The sequence below is a fragment of the Prosopis cineraria genome, unplaced genomic scaffold (genome assembly GCF_029017545.1).
Source record: "Prosopis cineraria cultivar Desert tree isolate PC_DT_omini unplaced genomic scaffold, ASM2901754v1 PC302, whole genome shotgun sequence".
Taxonomy (NCBI): domain Eukaryota; kingdom Viridiplantae; phylum Streptophyta; class Magnoliopsida; order Fabales; family Fabaceae; genus Prosopis; species Prosopis cineraria.
In genome coordinates this window covers 38,387-56,312 of record NW_026555629.1, presented here as the reverse complement: position 1 = coordinate 56,312, position 17,926 = coordinate 38,387, and the positions used below count along the sequence as shown (strand labels likewise).

Sequence of the window (17,926 nt, the reverse complement as noted above, 5' to 3'; positions counted from 1 at the left end):
AAAAAAGCTATTAAAGTGTAAAATTTAAAACAATATTAATTGTGGATCATCCAGGTTTAATATATCAAGGCTCATACTTGGCACTCGAGTATGAATAATCAGAACTAGGTACTTTTTTTGTCTTAAATTAGAAAATTTTTTTTAAATAAAATAAAATTTTAAAAATACCCTTCATTTAATAACCTTAAATCTATACTTAATTAGTATTAAATAGAGAGAGAGAGAAAAGATAATATTGAAATAAGTCTATTTAATAAAATATTAATTTTCTCAAAGTGCCTTATATTTTGTGACGACTAATCTCTCCTAAAAGTGTCTTATAATTTAAAATATAGGAAGTATCATTTATGCTTGTAAAAAAAAAATCTTCATTGGATTTTTGGATATAGCTAGCCTTTAAGGGTGTTCATTATGAAAGTAAAATTTGTATTGGAATTTTATAAATAGCGTCTTTCCTAAGATTCATTTAGTAATAGAATCTCATTTAATCATTAATCAGAACAAACTCATCCCAAGTAATATGGTTCCATCCAAAGGCACACATATTTTGTAATTCTGTCATGAAACAACGTAACTACTGAATCTTAAATTAAAAGCAAGCACAAAAGTGGACAGCCAATATTGAAAGAAAGCTTATAAAAGATGTTCCTTTGAACACTTTTTGAGCCATCAAAGAGACACCAAAGCATGAGTTGCCTGCAAAATGCCTCTGAAATTTGATCTGAACGCCTATTTGCCTTCTAAATTCAACAAAACAATGATAAATATTATAAGTAATCTTTAAAAAAAAAAAAAAAAAAGCGGTTGTGCTAGCACTAGATTGGGGTGCGCGCGCGTTCGCGCTTACGTGTGCTTGAATCATATACAAGATTATTATTTTTATCAGATGAGATGTTGGCTGATAAAACCTCAACATTGTGGTTATGAAGAACATAACACAGATGGCACCGAAGAGGCCTTACTTCTTGGGAAAGCACACGCGACTAAACTGAGCTTCTTTGCCGCAAATGTTCACCTACCACATACATTTGGTAAATCCAAGTTTGAAGCCCTATCTTTAATGTTTTTTCAGGGTTTTAATGTACTTTTAATAGCTTCATCAACAATAATGATTGTCATATATTCCCTGATAGAAAATATGACAAATATTACTTTAGGAGGAATAATTTATTACTTCTTATTGCTTTTCATTAGTTTATTAATTTTGTTGCTTTTCATTTAACTTTTGTAAGTTTCCTTCTTGTGAAGGAAACCAAGTAGCAAGTGAATTTTATTGCTTTTCATTAGTTTATTTGTTTTGTTGTTTTTCATTTAATTTTTGTAAGTTTCCTTCTTGTGAAGGAAACTAGGCAGCAAGTGGACGTTTCCTTGTTAGGAAGGAAATCCCATGCTTATAAATAGCATGATTTGTGTATCCAAGAGGAGATATTGATGAATGAATGTTTGAAGCATTATGATTTTCTGAAATCTCCCTCTCTCCCTTTAGTTCTGCGTCTCTCTTTTATTCCCTCTCTCATATTTCAATCACTTCTCTCTCTTTTCACCTTCTCTGTTCTCACTTCCCCTCCACCTCCCACTCTCTGTTTTTGTTTCTTCTCTCTTATCCTATTCTGTTCAAATCAATGAATGTGAGTGTAAGTTTGTGTGTTTTACATCATTCCCTCCTCTGTATTTGCAAGAAAAAAAAATTATATCACACAGTTCAAAAAAATAAATTAACTATATTAAGTGTGTTTGTAAATAAAAAAATTGGACTATAATACCCTTTATTAATATATTTATTAAGCTTTCATTAATTATCTCTTATGATTATGAATGGTAAAATTATGAGAGATAATTTAAAAAGTTTTCAATAAATACTTATTAAAAAAATGTAATTTTACTTATATAAAAAAAAAAAGCTAAAAGTGATAGTTTCTTTGAAGAGCCTCATCTTCTTCCTTCTTTATGAGAGTCATGATGATGATCTTCTACATCAACTGTGTTAATAGCTCTCTTCTCTCTCAGGGATTATTTCTCCAGATTCTCCAGAGTGTTATTTGAATTAGATAGATTTTTCCTCTGTTGATCAAACACGGTTGTTTATGTGTGGTATGAGGTCATATATTTTTTTCAATATTATTTTTATTTAAACCCATTGCTTATAGTAGAGAATGTAATGTAAATGTTAAAAATTCTCATTTAAATAAGAGTAAAATTAAAAGTTCATTTTATTTCAAACAAAACTAATAATTTAATCACCCTTTTTTGGTTTCGACGATATTATTAATAAAAGTGCCTTACAATAAGAATTAAAAGGAGTACATCAAAGAGATGATTGATAAGACCACTAAAAAAGAGTAGTGGTGACAGAAATATGTGGGGTTGGATAAAAATAAAAAATATAATCTCAAGGTAACTGCAATCACATAGAGAATATGTGATTTATACATATGAAATGAGCTGGAACTAAGATTCTTGTCCTGGAGAATATGTATCATTTACAGTTACAAAAATGTTACATGTGTGAGTGATACTAGCTGAATATATATTAGGTGGCTACTTATTAGACCAATTAATTGTATAATTCAGAATAACAGCACTCCAAATATGCAGTGTGGTGTGTGTGTGTGTGTGTGTAGAGAGAGAGAGAGAGAGAGAGAGAGAGAGAGAGAGAGCGCTTGCGCTTTCTTTTCCTGGTCATTCTCTCTATATATTTGCATGTGAGCTTTATCCGCTCAAAAGGCCGTGTTTATATTAACGTATGCCCGCATCGATCTTCGCTATTAACGTTCAATTTCTTTTTCCGAAATCAATTATGCAGTTGTTGCTTTAATCATGCATTTTTTCTGTAAAGATCAAATAATTAATTTTTCCTTATATATATATATATATATATATATATTTCATTTTCTACCAGAAAATTAACAATCGCCGCTAATTAAATATTATCTTGTGCAATCGTTAGACGTACGAAGCATTTATGTTCCTTAGTTTTCTGGTATTTAACATTTAGCGGGGAGGTAAAGGTTGGACTGTAATTGATGGAAAAATAAATACAGTAGTATGAGAATCTTGTAATAAGCAAGCACTCTTAAATTCTTCCATGGAATCACATCTTAAGTTCACATATTAAAACATCAAACATAAAAGAAATAAAGGAAAATTAACAATTATTCCCCTGTTGATAATGCATATTAAAGCCATCAAATTATGACAAGGCAAGAGCTTGCTGGGTAGATTTCAAGTGATACGCAGAATAATTTCTTCAGCAGCTTGCTTGAATGTTTCCTCTGCTGATAGTGCCCCTGGAACCTGATCCGAATCTCCGCTCACCTGCAAGATTCATCCAAATAACCCTAAACTAGAAATCGTTTAACTACCATAATTCAATGAAACTTCAGATTTTTTTTTTGTTAAAAAAAAATAAATAAATGCAGAGATTGCTAAATTCAAAAAGATAAAGCTTCATTAATACACTTGGCATATAATGTATGCTTACTTGTGCTTGAAACATATAGAACCTACGACCATTGTCACATGAAATGTGAGCAGACAAAACCTCGATCTTGTACTTCTCTAGAACACAGCAGATGGTGCTGAAGGGGCACCAATTCTTAGAAGAGGTTACGCTGAATTGAGCTTCTTTGCCACAAATGTTGACAACCAAATTCGGAGAAGTCCAAGTCTGAAATCCTACTGGTTTATTATAACCATGTGGACTTGCACTCGGAGTGGGTGATGAGGATGAAGCTACTTGTTCAGACATGAAAGCATCTCTGGAAGTACCACTGGGATGGCCAGCATTAGAAGAGACAGACGATCGAAGTGATCGCTCCATCTTCTTCTTTTCCAAATTTTCCAGAGTTTGCTCCAAAGTTGTTATGTAGTTCAATGTTTCATCCACCACTTTGATTCTGTCAGCCTGCAAAACAGAATATAAAAAGATCTTACTTAGAATTTCGATCGTCTGAATTATAAAGAGATCCCCAAAATTAACATGCATATACCTTGGAGGGAACATGAGGCAGCATAGCTTTAAGGCCACGAAATAATGCATTTATCTTCCTGCGCCTCTCCCTCTCAGCAGTATCAACTTCATCACCACTACTACTAACAAGCTTCTCCTTCCCTCTGGTCGCTGGGTTCATGTGCAAGTTCTCCATTTGTTTATCAGAATCATCTGAATTATCTGCAGACATGGTGGCTTCAGAGAGAGGTGTGAAAGGTTGGTGATGATGAAGAACCTATTTATAAGCATGAAATGATAGGGGGGAGCACAAGGATTGGTGGCTCATACAGTGGGCCATAGTTGCAACAGTCGCAGATTTCAATGTAGGAAATGATGAGTAGATGCTAAGTAACTTCCCTTTTCACATGGTTTTTCATATTCAAAAGTTTCTACTAATTTAATTTACTGGCCAGTAATATTAGGGACTGTCATGAACTTGGTGGCTAGCTTAGCTGTCTCAAAGTGGGTAAAAAGTAAACAGAGGAATACCCATACACCATACAGTTTCAACGTAACTTTGCTTATTAGGTTGCAACGAAGTTGAATGAGTGTTCACGTGAGAAGCAAACTGGCATATAAAATGAATATGAATTGTGTGACCTCCTGTAATGTAACTGATGTCTCACCTGGGAAACAGAACCTCATCACATGAAAAACCACATATCAACATCAGTTATATCCCTTTGAGTAACAGTTTCAGAGACTAAATTTTTGAACCTATCCCAAGTTGAGTAAACTTCTATCTTCTTAGACCAACGGAGTTAGATCTAGTAAAAAGAGTTAATTTTTCATAACAAAAAGAATCAAGAGGTGCCCAACCCATATTTGGTATCTAACCATATACATCTCAAATAGAAATTGCCTCTAATAAGAGGACATGCATGTGTGCAATCAAAAAAACTTTTATTTTCTTATAAGGTGGCATCTCCTCAACATTAATTGCAATGAGATCTATACTGTTCAAATATAATTTGGAGAGTTTAAATTTAAATACGTTAATATATATTTTCTAGGTATAGAAATAAAAGAATTAAAAGGAACTTTTAACCTTAGACTATATTCTCAAGAGCATGAGGTATTTGTTATTGTGATTGGTTAAAAGGTCCAAAAATAAAATAATATTAATTCTGGACCATCGAATTTTAATATTCATGATTCAAATTTGGTGATGAGCACCCGTACCCATTACAATTATGTGAATCTGATCAATGCTTGGCATCAACAGATGGTAATGTTTTAAGTTTCTACTTCATGGGATAAGTGTAGAACAAATTTGTGGTTAAATTGTGGCGAAACATTTGAATATTTGGAAAATTCATTTAATTAGACCAAATTTGGTTAAAATATTTTTGTTACTAAATAAACAGGATAGGTAAAACATTTTTTTTTTTTTTGGAAATCATATAATGGGAGGGATATATCAACTTTTGTTACTAAATAAACAGCTGGGAATGTGATTCTATCCTAATATTGTTACTTATTTGACTAATGCTCATCCACCATGTGAGGAGAGAGGAGAGGATAAACATTTTTGGAAACTGGCTACTGGCGGTTTTTTTTTTTTTGTGAAATCTTCTTTTAATTTTTTAGATATAGGTACTAGAAGAAATGTGGTTAGCATATGGAAGATCCTTTGGCAGTGGCCAATTGCCAAAAAAAAAATCAAATCATTCATGTGGTTATCCACTCATGGCAGAGTTCATACATCGACATTACAAAGAAGCTGAGGACTTGATGTAGAGCAAGATTGTCCTTTGGTTGCAACACGCAAGTTGAAATGCACCTACTCAAGGACTGCCCACATGCTTTGGAACATTGGAAGACTGTTGTTAGCAATGAACAGTGGAGCAATTTCACCAATATGCAAGGCTCTGAATGGCTAAAATGGAATCTTCTTAATGAAATTGGTGTAGTTTATACTAGTAAGGTTCAACGGGATGTTTTTGTTTCGATACATTTGTTGGGACATTTAGGTCTTCAGATGTAGGAAAGTTTTTGATGATGAGTTTCAAGAGGCTAGATCTTGTGACCAGTCGTCTTTCTTTCGTGCTGCAGTTGATGTTGATTTAATTAGGAAAGCCCCTTTTTTGAGTTATGAAGAAAATGTTAGCCGGACTAACTTGGCCTAAAGGGAGGGTTTTATCAAGTTGGAAGCTGATGGGACTGTGAGCTTTAATGGTAATATTGGGTGTGAAGGAGTTATCTTGGACGAGAACGGTGGATGAAAAAAAGGCTTCCGTTGTAAACTAACTCCAATCCCATTGGCCATAGTAGAAGTTCTTGCTATTTTTCAGGGACTTGCTCTTTGCTTCAATTATGGTTATAGGAATATCCAAGTAATTTCATAGTGTTGACGCGATAAACCTGATAACCAGAGACTGCAAGGAACAACATCATTCCAAAGACATTATTGATGACACTAGAATGTTGATTCATAGAGATTGAAATGTAGTTTTTACTCATCTTTATAGAGAAAAGAATGTTATTGCTGATAGGTTAGCTAAGTTGTCTTTCAATTTAAATACTAATTTTTCATCTTTGATCATCCTCTAATAAGTGTTCAAGGGTTGGAGAATGATGAGGGATCCCCCCACAATTTGAATTTGGTGGTTATAATTTGGTTTGATTTGTAATGTATGTTTCAATTTATTCCCAAAACAAAAAAAAAAAAAAAAAACTCACTTCCCCTCTCATTTCCCTCTCCAGCTCCCTTTTCATCAAAAATATTTACAGGATACCAAATGGCTTAGTGTTTGGGATGATAATTATGTATCCAATCTCTTCAAAGGGAATATTAAATTTCCAAACAAACATTTTGTTACTCCTATGATCTTCAAAATTGAAAGTTACTGGTTTATCTGGATGGAGGGAGGGGGAAAATAAACTTCAGCCGTCTCCTTTTTTGCGCATGAATGGAAATAGATCAAGACTTTATCGCAGCACATATCCTGTAGTTCTCACGTCTCTGGAAATGTACCTTGAAGGTCGTGGATCTCAATGACCCTCAAAATCTTACAGAGAAGACTTCGGATATAATCTGAATTAACAAGGAATTTGTTGATCCTAAGGCATTCAGCTTGCCCACCTCTGATACCATCCACTTAGATCTTAATCATCTAGTCATTTGTTTTGCAAAGTCGCTTTATTTAAAACAAAAAACAAAAAACAAAGATTGGACTAGCCAAAATTGACACTTCCCTCTGAAATGTCATGCTAATACCAAAGATTCTGCAGAGAGAACCAGAAAAGAGAACTGCGAAAGTTGAAGATTTCTCGGATTATTAGAAGAGCTTTAAAATTATATCTAATTAAATAATGATTAAGTTTCATCAATAAAAAAATACATTTTAATATATCAAAGCAAATATCACAAAAATATGTTTAATATCAATTTGATTGACTTATCCATTAGGGTTTAATGACTGATTTCAAAGCAAATATCACATTTTCGTTCTCCATAGAAAATTCCTACACTAACGTAGTTTTTGAAGGAATACCCCAATAGTCGTGTTATTAGGTATCTAGTATTATCCTATTTAATAAGAAAATTTAACAAAATATTAAAAAAAAATACAAGTACCACTGGAGACAGGCACTACTTGAATTATGGCAGACTAGTCTATCACATGCATCTCCAGTAGGCAGCCAAGGTATTCTACATCATCCTTATCAACAGGCATCAACAAGAAACCTAAAATTGAGGTAAAGTTCAAGGGTTCTTATATCATAAATTAACTGTAATTATCCATTAAAAAGTATATATAGAACTCCCTATTACTCAAAACACCAATTTCTTTACTCCCTTTGTCTTTTTTTACCCCTTTTTTTTTTTAATTGAGTTTCCTTTCCTATCCACATATGGACAATTCCAGTCTCCTTCAATAAGCGGCAGCAAGTTCATCAAATGAAACAAAGCTAAGGTCTAAAGGCATGATATGACAGTTCTTTTAGGTCCAAATGATAGAGATTCTACATCATGTTGCTAAGGCCGTTGTTTTGCAAATGGGGCACAGGTTCTTCTGCTTTAGCCACTTCTTGATGCAGTTGGTGTGGAATTCATGTTCACAATCTAGTGAGGCTACATCCTCCCCATCAGTGTATTCCTCCTGCCATTGTTGGACAAATAAATGCAGTCATTTACAGGCATGTAAAACTTCTGAGGTATGACTTAGGAGCACTATTAGACATCACTATCAGACAACCACTGTAAATACCTGACAGATACAACAAGGTTCGAGATCTGTTGAAGGCTCGGCCATTACAGACACGTAGATCCGATGTTTCATCAACTTCATAATGGTATCCTCACTCAATCCAGTGCTCACATCTCCAATGCGCTCCTCCAATGCCAGCAATTCCTGAAATCCAAGTGACACTTGAGAGAAGTAACACAAGGGTAAGATATATTTCCCTCTCCCATGAGGAAAGGTTTAACTACATAGCCTCTCAACTTGAAAGCTACTATACTACAACAACCCCCAATTTGACCAAGGGATCTGCCTGGCTCAAAATTCTACTGGTCAAAGAGCCAATGCCATAAGTTTTCACTAAAATACCCTCCATTAATAAGAGGATTTGGGACAATAAGAGGACTCTTTTATTGGACTTACTTGAAGCATCTTTTGATTTAAGAGAAATTTGTGTCTGTTTATAATTGACAAACTATCATAAAATTCTCTCAAGGAAGATAAATGTATTTTACCCAGCCAAATTTTGTGTGGAATGGAAATTAGGAATACAATTTCTTTTCAATGAAAGATGTAAAGGAATACAATCTTTCATTCTTTTACCTCATAAGACATGTTATCAACATCAAGGCGCATGTCCCTGTGCCTATCATGAAGTTCAGCCATACCATGATATATGAACGGGTCAAAGAGCATATAATCCTGAATCACAAGTAAGAAAGCAAACATTTTTCAAGTTAGTATTCCCAATTCTCAATAATCAGTATAGAGTTACTAAGTCCAACTTAAATATTGCCATCACAAGCTGCCAGGACAGAGTTTAATTCACAAACAACACACATCATAAGGATTAGGTTGTCAGAATTGCACACCCACTTTTAGGTGCGAACCGAAATTATTATGAGATAGGGGATATATCAAAGCCCTTAAGCTCAGCATCTGAACTTAACAAAGCATATAACTGAATCTGAAGAACTTAAAACTTTGACTTTCACATACATTCATGTTTTACTAACCAAGCACAAAATCAAGCCAACTTTATCCTAGGTAGCAGTCAAAACCAAGCATCCTGAGATAAGACTGGCATGAACTTGACATTCAGCATAAAACTGTTTCCATTGCAATGCTCAACATAAGGAAAAGCACAACTACCTCAAAAACTGTAACTACACACAAACTTATATCCTCTACATGAAAACCTAACATGGGAAGCTGCATATGCCAACTAGACATTTCCATTCTTAGATTTACTAAGATAACAATAAAAGAAAAATGAGTAGCATGCACATCAATACATTGTCAACAGCAATGAACCAATGACAATAATTCCAACATAATATGATGTCATTGTCATCAACTGTATATATATAAGACTGTGAGCAAAAACACAAACCTCAGCTCGTAAGTTCTCACCCCTGCGCATTGCACTTAAGACTTGGCGAATCTGGCCAAAAAAAAAAAAAGCAACATATGCAGTTCGTTCAGGTTGGACCAGCTTGCCACCAAATTCAAACTAACTCCAAATGATTTATCAGATTTCAAATGATCAAAATGTCTGTTTACTGCCAGTGAATTATAAGAAACTAATTTGAAAAGAAGATTAGAAAATTAGAAATTCATTAGGAAGCAAACAGAAATTAGATGACAACTTCAGGGAAAATTGCTTGCTCAAGCAATGATATAAATGAGTGCTAATCTACGCTATGGATTCACTAATTCATAATTCCTGCCTCCATCTGTCTTGTATATTACAAAATGCTTCAGATTGTGAGAAGAATAAGTTCTAAGTCACCATTAAACGGCATAGCCTTTAAGTAATAATTCAAGCCATTCTGACAAAAGGAAAATATAAACATAACAAGTATAATACCTCAGATATCAATCGTCGTCTCCCCTCAATGTCAACAGCTAAAGCCCGCAATGAATGGGGTGCATTAAGAACTTCATCACCTCTTCTCTCCATCAATGATGCTAATCTTGGATATGATTGATGGTTGCCCATGTCTGGAATAAAGGAAGGAGGGCCGGAAGAAGTAGAAGATGAGGCAGAATGAACATTATGAACGCCAGATACTGAGTTCATTGATGGAAAAAAGGACCAGGGACTGAACTCTGATAATCTTTGCTGGCTCTGTGTTGGAACTTCATGGGGAACAATCCAGCTCGGATTAGTTAATGAATTGACACTTGAACTGGGTCCAATCCAAGATGCAGGAGGTACACTTCCAGAATTGTTCACATTACCAGATGATACATGCCAACTTGTAGGATCAAGTCCAGAAGATGAAGGTGCAAGGATGGGGTGCTCTGTATTGTCTCTTGGAAAAATTCTAAAGTTCAATTCTTCACGAACTTCCCTTTCTGCAGAGTTATAAGAAGTAGATGAACCGGCTCCTCTTGAACTAGAAGCTCCACTCCAAGGAAAAGGATGTGTGTTCCCTGGCAAACCAGGGATGTGCGTAAAATGTGACTGACACTGAGGAGCGCCAGAACTGGCTGCTGTAACTCCAGCTGTTAACCTTAGCTCTAGAGAATCATTAAATGGGTGAGAGGTAGGTCTTTGGCGGGAAGAAGAATGATTAGAATGCCTAGATTCCTGTCGTTGTGGATAATTCATCCTCCTGTCAAAGTTTCTCAAGGGCCTGTTCACATTTCCCATAACTCCTATCAAAGGGAATGCATCAGAAGCTAGTTGCCTCATCTCATTTCTTGGGTCCTGCTCTACTGGAGGATTAGTAACAAGAACATCCTCAGAAGGTCTAGACACATTTAAACTGCTGGAAGCATTATTAGAATTGAAAGTCCCAGTAGGCCAGCAACTGCTTTCAGCTTCTAGAAAAGAGCTTGAACTTCCTCCAGTACACAGCTGCCCAGAAGTACTTTCAAGAGCCTTTCTCTTGCAGGAAGAACCCCAATTAACTAAAGAAGAGCTTGAATTATCATTATCTCCCCCAACAATGTAACCAGAGCTTCCAGATGAAGTTCCTACATGATCACAGGAAGCACTACCAAATGATGTATGCTTACTAGTGAATCCATATGTATTGTGAATACTATCACTGCTACAAGGTTCTGTTCCTTTCCCATGATTAGCAGGGCTGGCAATGGAACCCATATTTAAAGCCGCATTCTGGGTTCTATGATTGGAGCTGGAACCTTGCAAGAAGAAAGGCTGAACTCTGGATTGATTTCCACGTAAGTCAGTATTTGAGCTGCCAGGGAAAGTTACATTATTTGGATCAAACTGCCGTTCTTCTGTTCTTAGAACATCCTCAGTAGAAACACCACATGAAGAAGACCAACCATGTTCAGCTTTTAGCCCATCATTATTGACTTGACTATGAAGATTCACACTAGAACTAGGTTCACCAGCATTCCATCCACCAAAGTTCTGAACATCAGGATCACTAGTGCATAAACATGCATTCTCACCAGAGGATCCCAGAAAATCTGACAGCCGAGCATCAACTGGATTTTGCATGTGATTCAAGGAAGTCTGCGGATCCATATCAGAGCCACTAGAACTAGGCTCCTGCAACATACTTACAATCGCTGGAAAGGAGCCAAGAGTCCTTCTGTTACCTTGCATCGGATATTAATTTATCCAACCCGATTTATAACCAGATAACCAGCTTCTCAACTTTCAAGCTAATCAGAGATGCACCCAAGATCACAGAAGTAACCTGCACAGAACACCTTTTTCCTTGAAGCAGAACTGTAGGAGTTTTACCATGCAGGAACAAATTTAGATTTTTTTCAGCAAAATTAAATCACAAACAATTCTTAGAAACAGGAGAACGAACTAGAACATTGTCATAAAACTGCTACTCGTGAGATCAAAAATCTCAAAAAGTGATGGTATATTCTTTCGACAAGGCCGCTTGTCACTGATGAAATCTATAGGAAATGGACTTGCTGGTGCGCACCTGATTTTCCATAAAGATATTTAGGAGGGTGGAACGGAAACCTTAAAACAAAGTCTGACCTTGTATGAAATGAGGATGAATAAATTCTTGAGGATGCTTAGGATACGAAAATCATGTGGAATACGAGATACTAGATCTCTCCTAGTGCTATTCACAAGCTCAGAAACCTGTAAAAACAACTTGGCTTTCTATTTCTGGGTGTTAATTGTACGCTCAATAAAGTTAACAGTAAGAGTCCTGTAGTGAACGACAAAAATATAAAACCACGTATTAACAAGTGCACAGCGTCTCGAGGGAATGCTTTTGCTCACCACATTCTCACCTCCACCAACGATGCAACAGGAAACATCAGTATCTTTAGGCACAACAGGCTAAGATAACACATAAGCTTGCCAATAATCACGAGGGGAAAATCAGTCAGGCCGAGATCACCCAGACAATTAAGAAGTGAAGCTTCACAATGCTCAATTCTAGGTTTCTGGGGTTCCAATGTCAAATCCAGCAGCGAAAATAAAAGTTGCCAGATTCAAACTACAACCAGCAGAAACGAATCGAACTTTGAAGGCTCCCAGAAAATACAGTGTGCTTCGGATCAATTGTGTATCTCAAAAGAAGCGGAAAAAAAGGGGGGGCAAATTGAATGGCTAAAACCTAGCGGGTCGACGCGATCCCTCCACCCCAACCCAAGGAAGGGGATAAATTTCCCAGTAAAAAATGCAATCCACACCTCTCTCTCTCTCTAGGGAAAGGGAATATTATCAGAGAATCATCGTGATGAGCACAAGCATACGCGAATCAGAATTGAGTCAGATGGAAGCAAATGCAATAGAAAGGGTGAAAAGGGGTAAATTACCAGAAGAGGATCCCGAGAATCCAAATGGGTCAAGCAGAAGCGCCTCCGTTTCTGCTTTTTCTCTCCGATTCTCCCCTCTCTCAAATTTTGGTATTTTTATCATCACAGAAGAAGCTGATTAGAAGGCGACAAAGAAGAGAACCATGAAGGTAAAAAACGAGAGATTAAGGGCGGAAGTGGGGAAGTGAGAGATTAAAGGAGGAAGAGTACAAGCACAGTAATCCTAACATCTAATTTAAGATTTTGATTCATTTCAGAGGGAGAGAGAGAAGGCCATTGGGTTCGGTCCTGAGTGGTGGCCTGATAGGCGCCATTCTTCGTACACGTAGCTCGCATGAGGCCATGTGGGTCCCATGTGGGTTGAAATTACATCGCTGGTTGTGAAATTCGCGTTTCTTTAGATTCAGAATATTCGCTCTAAGCTATGTCATGCCTTCCCGCACAGTGAGGAAAAAATGATTAAACGTTTGTCTAATAACTGATAATAGGAATGCAAAATATTAGATATGTAAAAAAAAAAAAAAAATTGACGCAAAAGTACCCGTCATAACGATATTCATGCTATTTGACTGGTTCAAGATAAGGCAAAAGAAATTACATCATGTAAAAAAATTCGGAATTTTATCATAGGTTCAAGATGAAAATGGTTGGAGTTCATATAATAGTCCAGAAAATGTTTTCTTGACCGATTCGTTATTGGTAAAAAGAAGTGGTTTGGGTAGAAATAAAAATGAAAATGACACTTAAGAATATGTTTAGAATGCAGTGAAAATGAGACCCAAAAAAAATTAAATTTAATAAATGTATTTATATTCTGAAAAGATTAAAATATTCTTAAAATTATTAAAAAAAAGTCGCATCATCTTCATCATCTGGCGGTGTTAGAACCTTGAACCAAAGGGGTGCAACATTTTTTTTAATTTCAACTGTATATATTTAAAAAAAATTAGAACCCAAATATCTTTTTAAAGTTTGGTTATGGTTAGTGGATGCAAAATATTTGGGCCAATGAATGTAAAATGATAAAATATATAACCTTTTTTTGTAATTTTTTTAAAATTCAAGGAGTGCATTACACATAGCGCCGCCCATGTTCATCATCCATCGTAATGTTTTAAGACCCGAACTGACCCGAACGGTCTGACCGGTTGAACCGTCACCCGAAAAAGAAAACATTTTGGTTCAATTATTTGGCCCGTTCTGGCAGTTAACTCGAGTTGGCCCGCTTTAATCCGAGCGGTTCTTAAAGACCTAGAACAAAAATTCGAAATCTGGAATGGTCGAACCGTTTTGACCCATTTTTTAATATATATATATATATATTATTTTTTATTTAATTATTATATCACCGATTCAACCACCAGTCTAACCGGTTGAATTATGAAACTCATGATCCATTGATATTTTTGATTCATTATTCGATCCAGTTTTTAAAATATTGATCCATTGCAAGTACGACTGCCATTTCCACTAAACCTCAAAATAGGGCTGCGCCTTTTTTTGTCCCAAGCATGGAGATCTTGCCAAAGCTCTTTCATCATCAAGTCCTCTCTAACAATTCCCATCCGGTGCTTCTTCCCCGTTGACGCATAGTCATGCTCCAAAATTAGTCACTTGTGCTCAGCAAATCATCACGAGCAAATTAAAGAGCCAAATTTGAGAAACTCCATCATGGTTGCTGCCTCACAACCACTATCGTCAAAGAAGCAAATCGAAGATGTCATTGATGAAGCTCTGTTGTCAGCCACTACCATCGAAGAAGCAAATCAAACATGGCTTACTTTGCTACCTTTCACTTCCACTGTTAAGTGTTAACGTTGCTGATCTTGGAAAGGTGCTCTTCAACGATGGTTGGGAGTAGCCATTGCCCATCAAGCATTATCAAATTATCCTCCATGTAATCATTGAGTCGATGGGCCTATCTAAGGAACTCAATTTCATCAAATTTGATGGAACTCTCTTCCCTAAAAACTCAACTCATGCGAACCAAATAAACAAGTTTATGGGTTTCATTTTCACTTTCATTTATCTTCCTCCAATTCCTTACCACCAAAGTATGCTGAACTTGTTGATTCGCTTGTTTTTGGTGGAAATAGAGCGTGTTGTTGCTGACAAGGATGATTATGTAACCCAAAGGCTGGAGAGGTTACGCAAGTTCCTGAATCAAAAAGTGTTTGTTCGAGCATTCTAAAATCTGGATCTGGGCTGCCTTAGACATTATTCATGCTATGCATGAACATAAAATCTGTGTTCAATGGAAGTGTATTCACGAAGCAGCGGATCTTGGAAGGAACTGGAATTTTCAAGCTGTGATTTCGGTGGTTGATGAAAATGATCTTCATATGGCATGGTATAGTTTGATTTGGCATAGCGGTGGAAATATTTTGTTTGGTACAAAGTACAGATACCTTCTTCAGTAACCCCTCATTCAGATTTAGATGAAATTTTTTGGGATCCTAAGTGGTTCACATAGGCATCAACATCAACACGTGAGAAATCATGTGATGGTAAAAAGTCCAAACGTTGTTTATATTGTTGCTGCCTTTGAAAGCCTCATGCTGATAACTAGCACTACTTCAGTCCTCCATTAAATGTAAGTTCATTGATTTATTTATGTAAAATTCTAGAAAACGACTAAATTTGTTAAAAAAAGTATTTTTATACAGTTAGTAAATTGAAAATTTAAAAAAGAATTAATTATAAAATTAGGAAGATTCATTTGTAAAAATTAAAAGCCTGGTTGCAAGTCAATTGTGAGTTATAAAAGCATTATAAACACAAAAAAAATTGATTGTAAAAATAAAAAAAAGGAAGAACTCAATTGTAAAAAGTAAAAAATCAGTTAGTTAATTTCTTATGGGATAATATTAATTACTTTACATCTTTGAAAAATCATTTCCAATAAAACTTTTTACAATTTACAATTGCAATTTCCAACTTTCTTGCACTAGGCATTGAAAATTCGCTACAATATATAGTTTACCATTGATTTGCAACTAAACTTTTCAATTTTTTATAACCAATTCTTCTTATCTTTGTAGAACCAGTTGGTATTAAGAAAATTGAAGAAGTACACATAACATTTAATTACTCTGTTTAAAAGATGTAAGACATTTTTTAAAGGATTGGATATTCAAAAATATAAAATATTTTTAATATTTTAAGGTATAATCATTAATTTTTTTTAAAAAGTGCCACTAATAAAAAATTAATTTATATTTATTTTAGAGGAACACACTCTATTAAATAGGGATAAATGTAAAAGATGATATTAATTTAAAAATAAGTAACTACTTTATTAAGAGATAAGATTCGATTAAAAATACTTTATATTTTTAAATAGAGAAAGTACAAAATTTCAATTTAAAAAATAATGTTATCTTATTAGACAAAATGAAGATTTGTTAACATATATATTCGAGTTCAAGATATAAAAAAAATGAATTAATGTTGATTTTTTTTTTTTTGAATGGAACACATCCTGTCAATGAATAATAACTAACGTTGGTATTTTTAATTTAGAAAATTTTCACAATTCATAACTAACATGCAACCAATTTTTTTATTTTTACAACAAAATCTTTCAATTTTACGATTAAACTTATGAGATTTTTATGATTGAGGTATGTTGTCGATTGTGTAAGAGCGTTTATTTATTTATTTATTTTTTTAACCTCAATCTCTCCTGTAATTTTAAAAAAAGAATTGTGGTCTTTTAGTACAATTTTTTTGGGAGAATATCAATGAATGGGTCCCTAAAAAAATTTTATATTTTATAAGGATTTTTAATAAGTAAATATTAATAAATTAAGAACTAAAGTTATTATTTTAACAACTATTGATCAATCCAGAGTCTTTATTAGATATTAAATTATTTCAAAAAAATTTCATTGGTATTCTCTCTAATTTTTTCCTCCCTTATCTAATCATTGTTATGCCAATAAAGATTAATTTAATTAACCAAAATTTAGCTCATAATTTATAAAGTTGTGAGTTCATAATCAATGATGTGTCAGTATATTCATAAATAAGGGTGTTCAACTGATACTTATTTCGATTGGCTCGGTATTATCCTGATCATATCGAGACATGTCTCGTCTCAATTTGAAAATAATTGAAACAGGATAGGAAAGAGATTCAAGGCAGGACAGGACACAGGATTATCATTGAGACGTTCCATCCTGTCCTGAATATTATATATATTATTTTTTTATTTAAAAATATACATTAAATACATTAATTATATTAATATAATTTATACTTATATTAATTATATCAATTATAATTTCAATATATGTAATTCTTATATAAAACTAAAAATTTTTTTATATTGATAATTTTAATGATATAAAGTAAATAGGGTGATATCTTTCTTTATAATCTATTAATTATATTCATATAATTTATTCTTATATCTATCTATTTAATAACTTTTATTTATATCATAATTTTTGTTTTATTTTTGAAAGAGTAATTAGTTTAGCATATTTTAACTAAAGTGAAAAAACAATGATTTGTTATTGTACTAACTTGCCTATTGTTGCTACTCTTATGGCTTAGAAATTATTCTTAATTGCTATCATAATGTATAATTGTGAATAATATAATTTAATAATTGATTTTAAATTATTGTGATTTATGTATTTATGTTGTTTTAATTTTAAACTTAATAAATTATATGGTTTATAATTTTAATGAACATTACCATTCATATTTTTCTTTGATATTATTCGATTTATCAGGACAATGAGATGTCTAAATCTTGTATCAATTTTGTATCATTTCCTAATAGGACAAGACGACTTTTAAGACTAGACAAAACACTAAATAAAAATTTAATTTCAATTTTTTTTTAAGATGGAGCACGGGACAAGAGTGTATTGATCCTGTCTTGTTCTGTAAACACCTCTATTTATAAGTGATTTAGAGACATGCTTGAGTTATCAGGACCAAACTCAAATTAAGTTTT

The 17,926-nt window shown here is 34.1% G+C and overlaps 2 protein-coding genes across 5 annotated transcripts; both read right to left on the bottom strand.

The window, feature by feature from the left end:
• Nucleotides 1-3,222: 3,222 nt before the first annotated feature.
• Nucleotides 3,223-4,181, bottom strand: LOC129296311 (transcription factor bHLH95-like). The gene is made up of 3 exons (XM_054934896.1): nt 3,990-4,181; nt 3,482-3,904; nt 3,223-3,315 (listed from the first exon to the last, which is right to left on the bottom strand). The coding sequence occupies exons 1-3, from the start codon at nt 4,179-4,181 to the stop codon at nt 3,223-3,225; spliced, it is 708 nt and encodes a 235-aa protein (XP_054790871.1).
• A 3,507-nt stretch (nt 4,182-7,688) lies between these two features.
• On the bottom strand, nt 7,689-13,183 carry LOC129296312 (E3 ubiquitin-protein ligase MBR2-like). Of its 4 annotated transcripts, none has more exons than XM_054934899.1 (6): nt 12,416-13,183; nt 10,049-11,861; nt 9,572-9,622; nt 8,782-8,880; nt 8,206-8,349; nt 7,689-8,097 (listed from the first exon to the last, which is right to left on the bottom strand). In XM_054934899.1, the coding sequence occupies exons 2-6, from the start codon at nt 11,765-11,767 to the stop codon at nt 7,966-7,968; spliced, it is 2,145 nt and encodes a 714-aa protein (XP_054790874.1). In that variant the 5' UTR covers nt 11,768-11,861; nt 12,416-13,183; the 3' UTR covers nt 7,689-7,965. The 4 variants fall into 4 exon arrangements, with proteins under 4 accessions (XP_054790874.1, XP_054790875.1, XP_054790872.1 ...); XM_054934900.1 differs by having other exon boundaries at nt 10,049-11,893; nt 12,958-13,183; XM_054934897.1 differs by having other exon boundaries at nt 12,958-13,183.
• Between the last annotated feature and the right edge of the window lie 4,743 nt (nt 13,184-17,926).

Coding starts and splice junctions, on each gene's coding strand:
- LOC129296312 (XM_054934899.1), bottom strand. CDS start 11,767: ATGCAAGGTAACAGAAGGACTCTTGGCTCCTTTCCAGCGATTGTAAGT. Junction 9,623..10,048: donor GACGACGATTGATATCTGAG/GTATTATACTTG, acceptor TTTTTTGGCCAG/ATTCGCCAAGTCTTAAGTGC. Junction 8,350..8,781: donor TTGATAACATGTCTTATGAG/GTAAAAGAATGA, acceptor CTTGGATTTCAG/GAATTGCTGGCATTGGAGGA.
- LOC129296311 (XM_054934896.1), bottom strand. CDS start 4,181: ATGTCTGCAGATAATTCAGATGATTCTGATAAACAAATGGAGAACTTG. Junction 3,905..3,989: donor TGCCTCATGTTCCCTCCAAG/GTATATGCATGT, acceptor TCTGTTTTGCAG/GCTGACAGAATCAAAGTGGT. Junction 3,316..3,481: donor TCTATATGTTTCAAGCACAA/GTAAGCATACAT, acceptor TGAATCTTGCAG/GTGAGCGGAGATTCGGATCA.